Raw genomic sequence first — 13481 nt, 5'->3', positions numbered from 1 at the left:
GGGCTCAAGCGATCCTGCTGCCTTGGCCTCCCAAGTAGCTGGGACTACTGGCACACACCCCATACCAGGCTAATTTTTAAAAAATTTTAGAGATGGGTTCTCACTATGTTGCCCAAGCTGGTCTCAAACTCCTGGGCTCAAGCGATCCATCACCTCGGGCTACCAAAGTGTTGGGATTAAAGGTGTGAGTCACTGTGCCCAGCCATGGGCTCACTCTTGGAGTTGTACGTTCTGTGGGTCTGGACAAATGTATAATGATAATGACATGGACCCACCACTGTAGTACCCTACAGAGTCATGTTACTGCCCTAGGGATTGTCTGTGTTCCACCGATTCACCCCTCCTCCCCAACCCTTGGCCCCCACTGACCCTTTCTTTCACTGTCTTCCTGTCTCCATACTTTTGCCTTTTCCAGAATGTTAGTCAGAATGACACAGTGTAGCGTCCCCAGAGTGGCTGCTGCTTTTTTTTTTTTTTTTTTTTTTTTGCTTTTTCCCACATGTTCCAACAGAGTAGCTTCTTTCATTCCTCCCTCCTTTTGAGCAAACTTACTTGTAACCTCATCATCATTTCCAGGTCACAAATGAAGACACCAAGGCGCAGAGAGGTGACTCAGCCTGCCCTCAGTCACCTATCTGGTAAGTGGCAGGGCCGGGGTACAAGCCCAGGGCCCCAGTTATCATCCACTGGGCCCCTGCATTCGTGTGATCATTGCTACCACCCAGGAACAAATGGCCCTTCCAGTCCATTCTCAGAGGCCAGGCCAGTGGGCCACCCAAAGGCTGAGGAAAGAGGAAGAGGGGATCCCTGACCCCGTTGCTGGGGGCTTGCTCACCTGTCCCAGGCTGCTGGATGGGGGGCATGGCAGGCAGCAGGTTCAGGCCCTCTCTTCACAGCTCCTGGAGGTGATCCCCGACTCCATGAGGAAGCAAGAGGTGCGGACGGGCAGGGAGGCCGGCCAGGGCCACGGCACGGGCTCCCCAGCCGAGCAGGTGAAAGCCCTCATGGATCTGCTGGCTGGGAAGGGCAGTCAAGGCTCCCAGGCCCCGCAGGCCCTGGATAGGACACCGGATGCCCCGCTGGGGCCCTGCAGCAATGGTAGGACCTGCTTGGGAGGCAGACGCGGGGTGGGGAACACCTGGGCTGTCTGTGCCCACTCTTCCCTTACCAGACCTCCCCACTGGCCTCTGTCCCGCAGACTCAAGGATACAGAGGCACCGCAAGGCCCTGCTGAGCAAGGTGGGAGGTGGCCCGGAGCTGGGCGGACCCTGGCACAGGCTGGCCTCCCTCCTGCTGGTGGAGGGCCTGACGGACCTGCAGCTGAGGGAACACGACTTCACACAGGTGGAGGCCACCCGCGGGGGCGGGCGCCCCGCCAGGACCGTCGCCCTGGACCGGCTCTTCCTGCCTCTCTCCCGGGTGTCTGTCCCACCCCGGGTCTCCATCACTATCGGGGTGGCTGGCATGGGCAAGACCACCCTGGTGAGGCACTTCGTCCGCCTCTGGGCCCATGGGCAGGTCGGCAAGGACTTCTCGCTGGTGCTGCCTCTGACCTTCCGGGATCTCAACACCCACGAGAAGCTGTGTGCTGACCGACTCATCTGCTCGGTCTTCCCGCACGTCGGGGAGCCCAGCCTGGCTGTGGCAGTCCCAGCCAGGGCCCTCCTGATCCTGGATGGCTTGGATGAGTGCAGGACGCCTCTGGACTTCTCCAACACCGTGGCCTGCACGGACCCGAAGAAGGAGATCCCGGTGGACCACCTGATCACCAACATCATCCGTGGCAACCTCTTCCCGGAAGTTTCCATCTGGATCACCTCCCGTCCCAGTGCATCTGGCCAGATCCCGGGGGGCCTGGTGGACCGGATGACGGAGATCCGGGGCTTTAACGAGGAGGAGATCAAGGTGTGTTTGGAGCAGATGTTCCCCGAGGACCAGGCCCTTCTGGGCTGGATGCTGAGCCAAGTGCAGGCTGACAGGGCCCTGTACCTGATGTGCACCGTCCCAGCCTTCTGCAGGCTCACGGGGGCGGCACTAGGCCACCTGTGGCGCAGCAGGACGGGGCCCCAGGATGCAGAGCTGTGGCCCCCGAGGACCCTGTGCGAGCTCTACTCATGGTACTTTAGGATGGCCCTCAGCGGGGAGGGGCAGGAGAAGGGCAAGGCAAGCCCTCGCATCGAGCAGGTGGCCCATGGTGGCCGCAAGATGGTGGGGACATTGGGCCGTCTGGCCTTCCATGGGCTGCTCAAGAAGAAATACGTGTTTTACGAGCAAGACATGAAGGCGTTTGGTGTAGACCTCGCTCTGCTGCAGGGCGCCCCGTGCAGCTGCTTCCTGCAGAGAGAGGAGACGTTGGCATCGTCAGTGGCCTACTGCTTCACCCACCTGTCCCTGCAGGAGTTTGTGGCAGCCGCGTATTACTATGGCGCATCCAGGAGGGCCATCTTCGACCTCTTCACTGAGAGCGGCGTATCCTGGCCCAGGCTGGGCTTCCTCACGCATTTCAGGAGCGCAGCCCAGCGGGCCATGCAGGCAGAGGACGGGAGGCTGGACGTGTTCCTGCGCTTCCTCTCCGGCCTCTTGTCTCCGAGGGTCAATGCCCTCCTGGCCGGCTCCCTGCTGGCCCAAGGCGAGCACCAGGCCTACCGGACCCAGGTGGCTGAGCTCCTGCAGGGCTGCCTGCGCCCCGATGCCGCAGTCTGTGCACGGGCCATCAACGTCTTGCACTGCCTGCGTGAGCTGCAGCACACAGAGCTGGCCCGCAGCGTGGAGGAGGCCATGGAGAGCGGGGCCCTGGCCAGGCTGACCGGTCCCGCGCACCGTGCTGCCCTGGCCTACCTCCTGCAGGTGTCCGACGCCTGTGCCCAGGAGGCCAACCTGTCCCTGAGCCTCAGCCAGGGCGTCCTTCAGAGCCTGCTGCCCCAGCTGCTCTACTGCCGGAAGCTCAGGTGGACACCAGGGCAGGGGTCAGGGGCTGGGGAAGGGGCAGAGGAGAGAGCAAAAGCCATCCCCTCCCCACCACCGAGCTTCTCTGTCAGTCTCCTAGGGCTGCCGTAACAGAGGACCATGAACTTGGTGGCTTAAAACAACTCAAGTGTGTTTTCTCGCAGTTCTGGAGGCCAGAAGTCTCAAATCAAGGTGCCAGGAGGGCCACGCGCTCTCTGAAACATATAGGAGACGTTCTTTCCTTCCTCTCTAGCTTCCAGTGTTTGATGGGAACCCTTGGCTTAAGGCTGCGTTACTTCAGTCTCTCCCCTGTCGCCTGGTCATCTTCTCCCTGTGTCTGTCTCCACATGGTGCTGTCCTCTCTTTATTTTTGAGATGGAGTCTTGCTCTGTCGCCCAGGCTGGAATACAGTGGCGCGATCTCAGCTCACTGCAAACGCTGCCTCCTGGGTTCAAGCGATTCTCCTGCCTCAGCCTCCCTAGTAGCTGGGATTACAGGTGCCCGCCATCATGCCTGGCTAATTTTTGTGTTTTTAGTAGAGACAGGGTTTCACCATGTTGGCCAGGTTGCTCTCAAACTCCTGACCTCAGGTGATCCGCCCACCCCAGCCTCCCAAATTGCTGGGATTACAGGCGTGAGCCACTGCACCTGGCCAGTGCTTTCTTGTCTTGAAAAGACACTGTCACACTGGATTACAGGCTCACCCCACTTCGGCATGGCCCCACCTTAACAAAGTACATCCACAGTGACCCCATTTCCCAATAAAGCCACATACTTGGGGCACAGGGCGTTAGGACTTCATATCTTTTGTGGGGACACAATTCAATTCATAACCCCCTCAGAACCATCCAGTCTGATAGAAGCTGCACACCCGCTGAATGCTTTCAGCCTGTCCCCTGCCCGCCACTCTGGACCTTAGCGAGTAGGGAGGAAAGAACACAGGCTGAGGGTCATCCAGGTGTCCCGCAGAGGCAGGCGGTATGTGAGGTGGTGAGGACGACAGCCCGTGGAAGATGCCGTTCTGCACAGGAACCGCAGGTCTCGTGGGCACCCAGCCTCCTGTTCATTCTCACGGGAAAGGTCTGAGCACTGGGGCTGAGCGCAGATCTCAGAGCTGCGGTGATAGTGCTGCATGGGATGGAGAGAGGCAGAGGCCCCGGGCCAGGGCCCCCACCCTGCCTGTGGGCGGGTGGGACACTCACTGTCACTGCTCCCCTTGGCCAGGCTGGACACCAACCAGTTCCAGGACCCCGTGATGGAGCTGCTGGGCAGCGTGCTGAGTGGGAAGGACTGTCGCATTCAGAAGATCAGGTAACACAGACCCAGGGGACCTCCAGGGTGCCCATGGTCTTGTGGGGTACGGAACCCTCTTCCCATCATCCTCTGCTCAGCCGGCCAGCGGCGCTGCCACGGAGAAGTGTCTTTGGAGCATGTGGCTCCAGATGCAGCCTGCTTGTTTCTGCCCAATTCCAGAAAGTGCTAGAGGCTCAGGTGCCTCATCAGTAGGAAGAGGGAGGTGACCTGGTGGGACTAGACACTGTTGTGCACAGGCAGGTGTTTCCACAGCACTACGTGTGCTGACATAACGCCAGGCACAATGTTCTCTAAGCACCTCTCCAAGTTTGCTGTCCAACAGCATTCTAGGCACAGGATTATATTTCTCCCCCCCAGACAGTCTTGCTTTGTCACCCCGGCTGGAGTGTAGTGGCGCGATCTTGGCTCATTGTAATCTCTGCCTCCCAGGCTCAAGTAGTTCTCTAACCCCAGCCTCCTGAGTAGCTGGGATTAGAGGGGCCCACCATGCCTCGCTAATTTTTGTATTTTTAGTAGAGACAGGGTTTCACCATGTTAACCAGGCTGGCCTCGAACTCCTGACCTTGTGATCCGCCCGCCTCGGCCTCCCCAAAGTGCTGGGATTACTGGCGTGAGCTACTGCACCCAGCCAATTGCATTTTTAATTAAAATTTTAAATTTCAAATTTAATTTAATTAAAATTTAATTTCAAATTTAATTATAAATCCATTTAAACAATTTTTAATTAAAATTGCATCTTGTGGCTGGGTGTGGTGGCTCACCCCTGTAATCCCAGCACTTTGGGAGGCCGAAGCAGGTGGATCACGAGGTCAGGAGATCGAGACCATCCTGACTAACACGGTGAAACCCTGTCTCTACTAAAAATACAAAAAATTAGCCGGGTGTGGTGGTGGGCGCCTGTAGTCCCAGCTACTCAGGAGGCTGAGGCAGGAGAATGGCGTGAACCCAGGAGGCGGAGGTTGCAGTGAGCTGAGATCGCACCACTGCACTCCAGCGCCACTGCACTCCAGTCTGGGTGACAGAGTGAGACTCCGTCTCAAAAAAGAACAAAACAAACAAAAAAACCTTCATCTTGTAATTAGACAAAAGTTCACATGGTGAATGTGTGCTTATGAAACGTCTCCTGGAATAACATTCCTGGATCTGAGAAACTACACACACCCGGGGTTTGTGGTTGAATCGATGTGACTGATCCTCTGAGGGTGGCTGTTGCAGACCTAGGGAGGTGAGTTTGGAGAAGAGAACCCAAGGGGTAATTTTGTTTTTTTTTTGTTTTGAGACGGAGTCTCCCTGTGTTGGGCAGGCTGGAGTGCAGTGGCACGATCTTGGCTCACTGCAGACTCCGCCTCCCGGGTTCAAGCAATTCTCCTGCCTCAGCCTCCTGAGTAGCTGGGACTACAGGCGCATGCCACCACACCCAGCTAATTTTTGTATTTTTAGTCGATACAGGGTTTCACTATATTACTTCATTGGCCAGGCTGGTCTCAAACTCCTAACCTCAGGTGATCCATCCGCCTCAGCCTCCCAAAGTGCTGGGATTACAGGTGTGAGCCACTGTGGCCAGGGGTAATTCTTCATTCTCATACAAGCCTCTGGGTTCTCAAGTAATCTTTATCTGAGTTAATGGCAATTTACACTAATTCAGTAACAAAAATAAGGCACTGGGGAGTATGGTTAGAGGTGTAGGCTCTGTGTGAGTTTGAAGAAGTCATTTCTGTGCCTAAAGAGGGTAAAAATGGGCTTAAAAGGATATCTAGGCCAGGGGCGGTGGCTCACGCCTTTAATCCCAGCACTTTGGGAGACTGAGGCCCGTGAATCACTTGAGGTCAGGAGTTCGAGACCAGCCTGGTCAAACTGGCAAAACCCTGTCTCTACTAAGAAATACAAAAATTAGCCAGGCGTGGTGGTGGTGGGTGTGTGTAATCCCTGCTACTCAGGAGGCTGAAGCAGGAGAATTGCTTGAGTCTGGGAGGCAGAAGTTGCAGTGAGCCAAGATTGCGCCACTGCACTCCAGCCGAGGTGACAGAGCAAGACCCCGTCTCAAAAAAAAAAAAAAGAAAAAAAAAAGAAAAGTAAAAGAATGACAATTCTCATTATTAATATTTTTTTCCTCTGTGAGTGCCTCCTGCATTTTTAGCACATGACAAAATAGCCAACTTTTAGTTTTGCTTAAAGCAGGCTAGGTAGTGCTCAGAAATTATTCGGGGGCCAGGCACAGTGGCTCCTTCCTATAATCCTAGCAATCTGGAAGGTGGGGGGATTCTTTAAGGCCAGGAGTTCAAGACCAACCTGGCAAACATATGGCAAGATGCCATCTTTACTAAAAATAAAAATAAAAGTAAATTATTCTGAATGAAGCCAAAAATCTCTTCTCTGGCAACATGCTCTTCTTTACCTCTCTCTGTAGTTGATCCTCAGTGCCACATCCCTATTTCACCTAGAAGTTAAATACAACTTATAAAATGCCATAAAAGTCCCAGAGGGATGGAAGCACTCTAGAATTTGAGAACATTTATACAGAGGTGGCCTGGACGAATGCTGTGAATTGAAGTTCTCTGAAAAGGAATTTAGAGAAAAGAGACTTTATTCCAGTGAACAGTTTGCTTCAATATAGCTTGAAAAGTACCAGGCTGGGCACGGTGGTTCATGCCTGTAATTCCAGCACTTTGGGAGGCCAAGGCAGGAGGATCGTTTGAGCCCAGGAGTTTGAGACCAGCCTCGGCAACAAAGTAAAACCCTGTCTCTGCAAAAAATTAAAAAACTAGCCAGGTGTGGTGGCGTGCACCTCTAGTCCCGGTTACTTGGGAGGCTGAAGTGGGAGGATTCTTGAGCTCGAGAGTTCGAGTTACAGTGAGCCATGATCATGCCACTGCACTCCAGCCTCGGTGACAGAATGAGATCCTGTCTGAAAAAAGAAAAAGAAGAGCACCAGCCTGGGGATTCTAATTGAACTACTATATCCCATGGGGCTGAATGCCTACAAATGGCAAAGAGCCTGGACAGCTACTATTTCTGCAGCTGGATACATGAAGTAACATTGAGTTGATCCACCACCATATTCCCAGAACCATGCTTTTGAGGCAAATCAAGATGTGTGTGTGTGGTTTTTTTTTTAATTTTAAAGCTAATTTTAAATAACTTTACCATTTGCCATTTTGCACTAGAAAAGAGGCTAAGATCAGTAGTGTGCCTAAATTTGTTTGTACCAGTTCACGAAAGCTGATTGTTAAATTTTCAGGAATTTTGCAAGGTGGAGGTGCTTGAACTTGGTGTTGCTGGGAGTATTTATACCATGGAAAGTGGCAGATACTACAAATCAGTTTGCTAGCATTTGTTTTTTGTTTTGTTGTTGTTTTGAGACATGGTCTCACTCTGTCGCTCAGGCTGGAGCGCAGTGATGTCATCATGGCTCATTGCAGCCTCAACCTTCTGGGCTAAATCCTCCCTCCTCAGCCTCCCAAGTAGCTTGGACTACAGGTGCGCCACCTGGCTAATTTTTATGTTTTTCATAGAGACAAGATCTCCCTATGTTTCCCAGGCTAGTCTCAAACTCCTGGTTTCAAGTGATGCTCCCGCCTTGGCCTCCCAAAGTGCTGGGATTGTATAGGCATGAGCCACCACGCACAGCCCAGTTTTTGAAATTTTGTTTTTCCTGGGAGCCAGTTTACCAGTACACCACTGGCTGCCATCTGCATGTTAGGCTTCTGAGATTTCCATTTTCTTTGCTGTGCTGTTTGTGTAGAAGCTGTTGTGCTGGATTCTGGTTAAACTTCTTCCTGGGACCCTTTGCCATGATGAGGGTCTGTCCTCCCACTCTGGCCCTACGCTGCCCAGGCTCAAGGGCTCTGCTGTGCCTGGCATTCTGCTCCAGGGGTCACCTCATCTCCACCTATGTCCAGACCCTGATGATGTGGGGGGGCCTAGAGGATTAATCATGGGCACAGCATTGAGGAAGAGGCCATGAGATGTGCATGCCTAAAATAACCACTCCTCTCCCTTTCCTTGGGCAGCTTGGCGGAGAACCAGATCAGTAACAAAGGGGCCAAAGCTCTGGCCAGATCCCTCTTGGTCAACAGAAGTCTGACCTCTCTGGAGTAAGTAAGGACAACCAAGGCCGAACTTTTGCCATTGGAACCAGAAGAGTTGTGAGGCATCTTGTGAAGTCCCCTCCCCTCCTAGGAAATGACTTGGGTCTTACCTGTCTGTTCTTCCCTGATTCCCATGATTCAGCCCCTGGGTAGCATCTGGACATAATATCCATACTTCATTTGGAGCAGGTTCTAAGACTCCTGTGGGAATAAGACACAGGGAGGCCACACCTTAGCGCACATGCCTTCCTGGTGGGGCAGAAGGACAGCCGGGCGGAACCATGGCTCCTCAGTTGCCGGGCTCCAGCCAGGGACACACCAGATGTTTGCCCTGCATCTGGGGCCATCATTCTCATCTCCACATTTGGCCCCACTAGTCCATCAGGTGCTGCTTTCTTTCCCCGAACACCTGAGATAGTCTTGGGGAAACTCCTTCCTTGTTTATATAAGGATCTCTGCCCTGGTTCCACCAAACATGAGATCCTAAGCCCTTACACACTCCCTTAGAGGATCACGGATTTCAAGGTCAATGCAGTTTCTGTTTCCCCTTCCCTCTCTGGGAGACAGATGAAGGAGGTGTCTCTTTCTCTCTTCCTTCAGCCTCCGCGGTAACTCCATTGGACCACAAGGGTCCAAGGCGCTGGCAGATGCTTTGAAGATCAACCGCACCCTGACCTCCCTGAGGTGTGTGTCACCTGCTCCCTGTGTTGTGACCCCAAGAGAGGGCCCAGAAAACTCTCTCCTCAGGCACCACCTATGAGAATGGGAGGTGATTCACAATGGCAGGCATGGGGCCGGGCACAGTGGCTCACATCTGTAATCCCAACCCTTTGGGAGGCTGAGACAGGTGGATCGCTTGAGGTCAGGAGCTCGAGAGCAGCCTGGACAACATGGCGAAACGGCATCTCTACTAAAAAACAAAAATTAGCTGGCGTGGTGGCAGGTGCCTGTAATCCCAGCAACTCGAGAGGCTAAGGTAGGAGAATCGCTTGAGTCTGGGAAGCAGAGGTTGCAGTAAGTTGGGATCGCGCCACTACACTCCAGCCTGGGTGACAGAGTGAAACTCTGTCTCAATAAGCAAGCAAACAAAGATGGCAGGCATGGGATACTGGCTCCCATCCCATTGGGTACTGGGGATCTTGTGCCCTACGCAAGTTTCCAGGGTCCAGCTCTTCCCTAGACTTGAGACTGTGTGTGTGGCCTGAGCAGGGGACAGAGGTGTGATGTGATTTGTTACGTCTCTTTTTTTTTTTTTTTTTTTTTTGAGACGGAGTCTTTCTTTGTCACCCAGGCTGGAGTGCAGTGGTGCGATCTTGGCTCACTGCAACCTCTGCCTCCTGGGTTTAAGCGATTCTCCTGCCTCAGCCTTCCAAGTAGCTGGGATTACAGGCTCCTGCCACCACGCCCGGCTAATTTTTTTGTATTTTTAGTAGAGACGAGCTTTCACCATTTTGACCAGGCTGGTCTCGAGCTCCTGCACTCAAGCCATCTGCCTGCCTTGGCCTCCCAAAGTGCTGGGATTACAAGCGTGAGTCACCGAGCCCAGCCAGTTATGTCTCTTTTAAAAGCCTGTGGTTATATCTATACTTAGCTGAGTGGGTACCACTTTTCTGTTCTGTTTTCATTTATTTATTTATTTATTTATTTTTATTAGGGTGAAATTCATGTACCATAAAATTGACTGTTTTAGGCGGGTCCCAGAGGCTGATGCCTGTAATCCCAGCACTTTGGGAGGCCAAGGCAGGTGGATCACTTGAGGTCGGGAGTTCGAGACCAGCCTGGCCAACATGGTAAAACCTCATATCTACTAAAAAAAAAAAAAAGAAAAGAAAAGTACAAAAAGTTAGCCGGGCATGGTGACAGGTGCCTGTGGTCCTAGCTACTCAGGAGGCTGAGGCTGAGTTGAGCCCGGGAGGCGGAGGTTGCAGTGAGCCAAGATCGCGCCACTGCACTCCAGCCTGGGCGACAGAGCGAGACTCTGTCTAAAAAAAACCCTGACTGTTTTAAAGTGTACAGTTCAGTGGCATTGAGCAAATTCACAATGTTTTGCCACCATCACATCTGTCCAGTTCCGGAATATTTTCATCACCCCTGAAGGAGACCTCATACCCATAAACAGTCACTTCCCATTCTCCCCTTTCCCCAGCCCCTCACAATCACCAATCTGCTTCCCATCTCTAAGGATTTACCTATTCTGGACATTTCATGTAAATAGATTTATATAGGCTCGCCTTTGGTGTGCGGCTTTCCTCATTGAGCATGATGTTTTTAAGCTTCATCCGTGTGGTACCATGTGTCAATGCTTCCCTCCATTTTATTTTAACTTTTTTTTTTTTTTTTTTTTTTGAGACAGAGTCTGACTCTGTCACCCAGACTGGAGTGCAGTGGCGTGATCTTAGCTCACTGCAACCTCTGCCTTCCAGGTTCAAGCACTTCTCCTGTCTCAGCCTCCCGAGTAGCTGGGATTACAGGCATGTGCCACCACACCCAGCTAATTTTTGTATTTTTAGTAGAGATGGGGTTTCACCATGTTGGCCAGGCTGGTCTCAAACTGCTGACCTCAAGTGATCCACCCACCTCGGCCTCCCAAAGTGCTGGGATTACAGGTGTGAGCCACTGTACCCAGCCTCTTCCCTCCGTTTTAAAGCTGAATCATATTCCACGGGATGGACAGACCATGATATGTTGATCCATTCACCTGATGACGGCCATTTGGGTTGTTTCCACCTTTTGGTTATATGACTATCGTTGCTGTGAACATTGGTGAATACGACTTCCAGTGCCTGTTTTCAATTCTTTTGAGGATATACCTAGGAATGGAATTGCTGGGTCACATGGTCAACCCATGTTTAACCTTTTAAGGACCTGCCAGACCATATTCCACAGACAGCAGACCATTTTGCATTCCCACCAGCAGCGTGAGGGTTGCAGTTTCTCTGTATTCTCACCAACACTTGGATCCTGTGTCTTTCAGCTGTAATGAGGGCAATTGATGACTTTGTTGTGGTTATTCATAGAGCAGAAGCACCTTGTTCCCAGCCGGCAGGCAAATGCTTAGCAACTCAAAGAAAAACCTAAGCCCCAGGCAGTGGTGCAAAGGGTCCACTGCTCTCCCTGCATGGTGGGCGGTGAGGGCACCTAGCGGTCAGAACCCCTTGCTCCACAGAGGTGCCCCCACTGCAGAGAGAGTTCAGACCCTTGGGTTCCAGCTTCTGCTCCATCAGTGATGAGCCTCTTCTTGTCTCTGCAGCCTCCAGGGCAACACCGTCAGGGATGATGGTGCCAGGTCCATGGCTGAGGCCTTGGCCTCCAACCGGACCCTCTCCATGCTGCAGTGAGTGAACACATCTCCTCTCTCCCCCTTCTCTCCCTTCTCCCTCCTCCTCCAAGGGCCTCTCTGCCTATTACCTGCTAGGAAGAATGGATGGGGCTAGGACCTGAGGCCTTCTGACCCATCTGGATGGCCCCTGATGCCCATTGCTTTTCGAGAGAGCAGCTGTTGGGGAAATAATTAAAAATAAAACCTCCTGGCTGGGCGCAGGGACTCATGCCTGTAATCCCAGCACTTTGGGAGGCCAAGGCAGGCGGATCACTTGAGGTCAGGAGTTTGAGACCAGCCGGGCCAAAATAGTGAAACACCGTCTCTACTAAAAAAAAAAAAAAAAAAAAAATTAACCAGGCATGGTGGTGCAAGCCTGTAGTCCCAGCTACTTGGGAGGCTAAGTTGAGAGAATCGCTTGAACCCGGGAGGCGGAGGGTGCAGTGAGCTGAGATCCTGCCATTGCACTCCAGCCTGGGCGACAGCGAGACTCTCTCAAAAAATAAAATTAAAATATAAAATAAAATTAAAATATAAAATAAAATAATAAAATATAAAATAAAATACCTTCTACCAACCCACAAATGTAGGAAAGAATACAACAATTATTGGATAAACATTAAACTGACTGCACAGTGCATTGGGGCAACCCACCAATGAGACTGTAAAGACAGAAAGCTCACTTTTCTAGAGCCAAGCAGATAGGACCCTCGTCCTCAGGCAAGAGGGCCAGGCAGCACCATTTGCCGTTTATCCTAAATACAGCAGATAATTGGAGTGGCCATTTGTGGTCCCTAATTGCTTTTATCCAAAGGAAAAGTAAAGCTTCTTTTATCTCTATGACACGCAGGTACTTTAGAGCTTCAAGCCAGATGCCTAGCCTAATTCCCGAAGGCAGGGAAGGAGGGACTCTTTGTTCCTTAATGTTTACATTTCAAAGAGATGGCTCCAAACCCTTACGAAAGACATTCCCAGGCTGTGAAACTGGCCAGAGGCTGATTTTGCTTTTAAAAAGATTTACATACACCTTAAAGGGACAGAGGCAGCATTTGCAACCTCAAGTTTTCTCAGGAAGTGCTCTAAGAAAATGAGGGTGGTAAGGAGTCTCTTTCCTTTTTGGAACCAGGGAAAATTACATTTTTTTAGGATTTGTATTTAGCCTCACACAGGAGACGTCCTGCCTGCCTGTCCTTGTAGGATGAGAACAGGGTTTCTCCCGTGCTGTCTCCCTCCACCAGATTTAGGACAAGAGGAAGCAGCTTTTTCAGAAGAGGAGCCTAAGCCAGGGTCTCCCTAGGGAGGTTTCTTTTTTCTTTTTTTTTTGAGACGGAGTCTCGCTCTATTGCCCGCCTGGAGTGCAGTGGCGTAATCTCGGCTCACTGCAACCTCCGCCTCCCTGGTTCAAGTGATTCTTCTGCCTCAGCCTCCCAAGTTGCTGGGATTACAGGTGTACGCCACCACGCCCCGCTAATTTTTTTATTTTTGGTAGAGACGGAGTTTCACCATGTTGGCCAGGATAGTCTCGATCTGTTAACATCGTGATCTGCCCACCTTGGCCTCCCAAGGTGCTGGGATCACAGGCATGAGCCACCCTACCTGGCCCCTAGGGAGGTTTCTTAGGGTTGGAGGCAGCCTGCTGGTCTAGATGGGAGGCAGACTGCGGGTAAGGCACCAGAGAGACTTGTCCATGGAGGTCCCCATTCGGGAGGTTGCTGGGCATTATCAGCACCTACTGATCTCTGCTTTCTGGCCCCTTGCAAGGGAGGCTCAGCTGCCCTGACCCCTTACTATCCCTCATAATAATGTTGGTCCAT

General features: G+C 52.1%; 1 protein-coding gene across 5 annotated transcripts in view; it reads left to right on the top strand.

The window, feature by feature from the left end:
- NLRC3 (NLR family CARD domain containing 3) overlaps positions 1 to 13481 on the top strand; it is a 28368-nt gene that overhangs the window by 1441 nt on the left and 13446 nt on the right. For 4 of the 5 annotated variants that reach the window (XM_016929298.4, XM_063796541.1, XM_063796539.1 and 1 more), the window contains exons 2-8: positions 577 to 638; positions 897 to 1098; positions 1199 to 2948; positions 4171 to 4257; positions 8271 to 8354; positions 8949 to 9032; positions 11599 to 11682. In XM_016929298.4, coding sequence (XP_016784787.3) covers positions 921 to 1098; positions 1199 to 2948; positions 4171 to 4257; positions 8271 to 8354; positions 8949 to 9032; positions 11599 to 11682 — 2267 coding nt within the window. In that variant the 5' untranslated portion in view covers positions 577 to 638; positions 897 to 920. Of the gene's footprint in view, positions 1 to 576; positions 639 to 880; positions 1099 to 1198; positions 2949 to 4170; positions 4258 to 8270; positions 8355 to 8948; positions 9033 to 11598; positions 11683 to 13481 lie in introns of those variants that run through there. The other variant, XM_063796542.1, reaches the window with a different exon arrangement.

Source organism: Pan troglodytes, chromosome 18 (genome assembly GCF_028858775.2).
Source record: "Pan troglodytes isolate AG18354 chromosome 18, NHGRI_mPanTro3-v2.0_pri, whole genome shotgun sequence".
NCBI classification, from domain to species: Eukaryota; Metazoa; Chordata; class Mammalia; order Primates; family Hominidae; genus Pan; species Pan troglodytes.
This window is presented reverse-complemented; position numbering and strand designations above follow the sequence as displayed.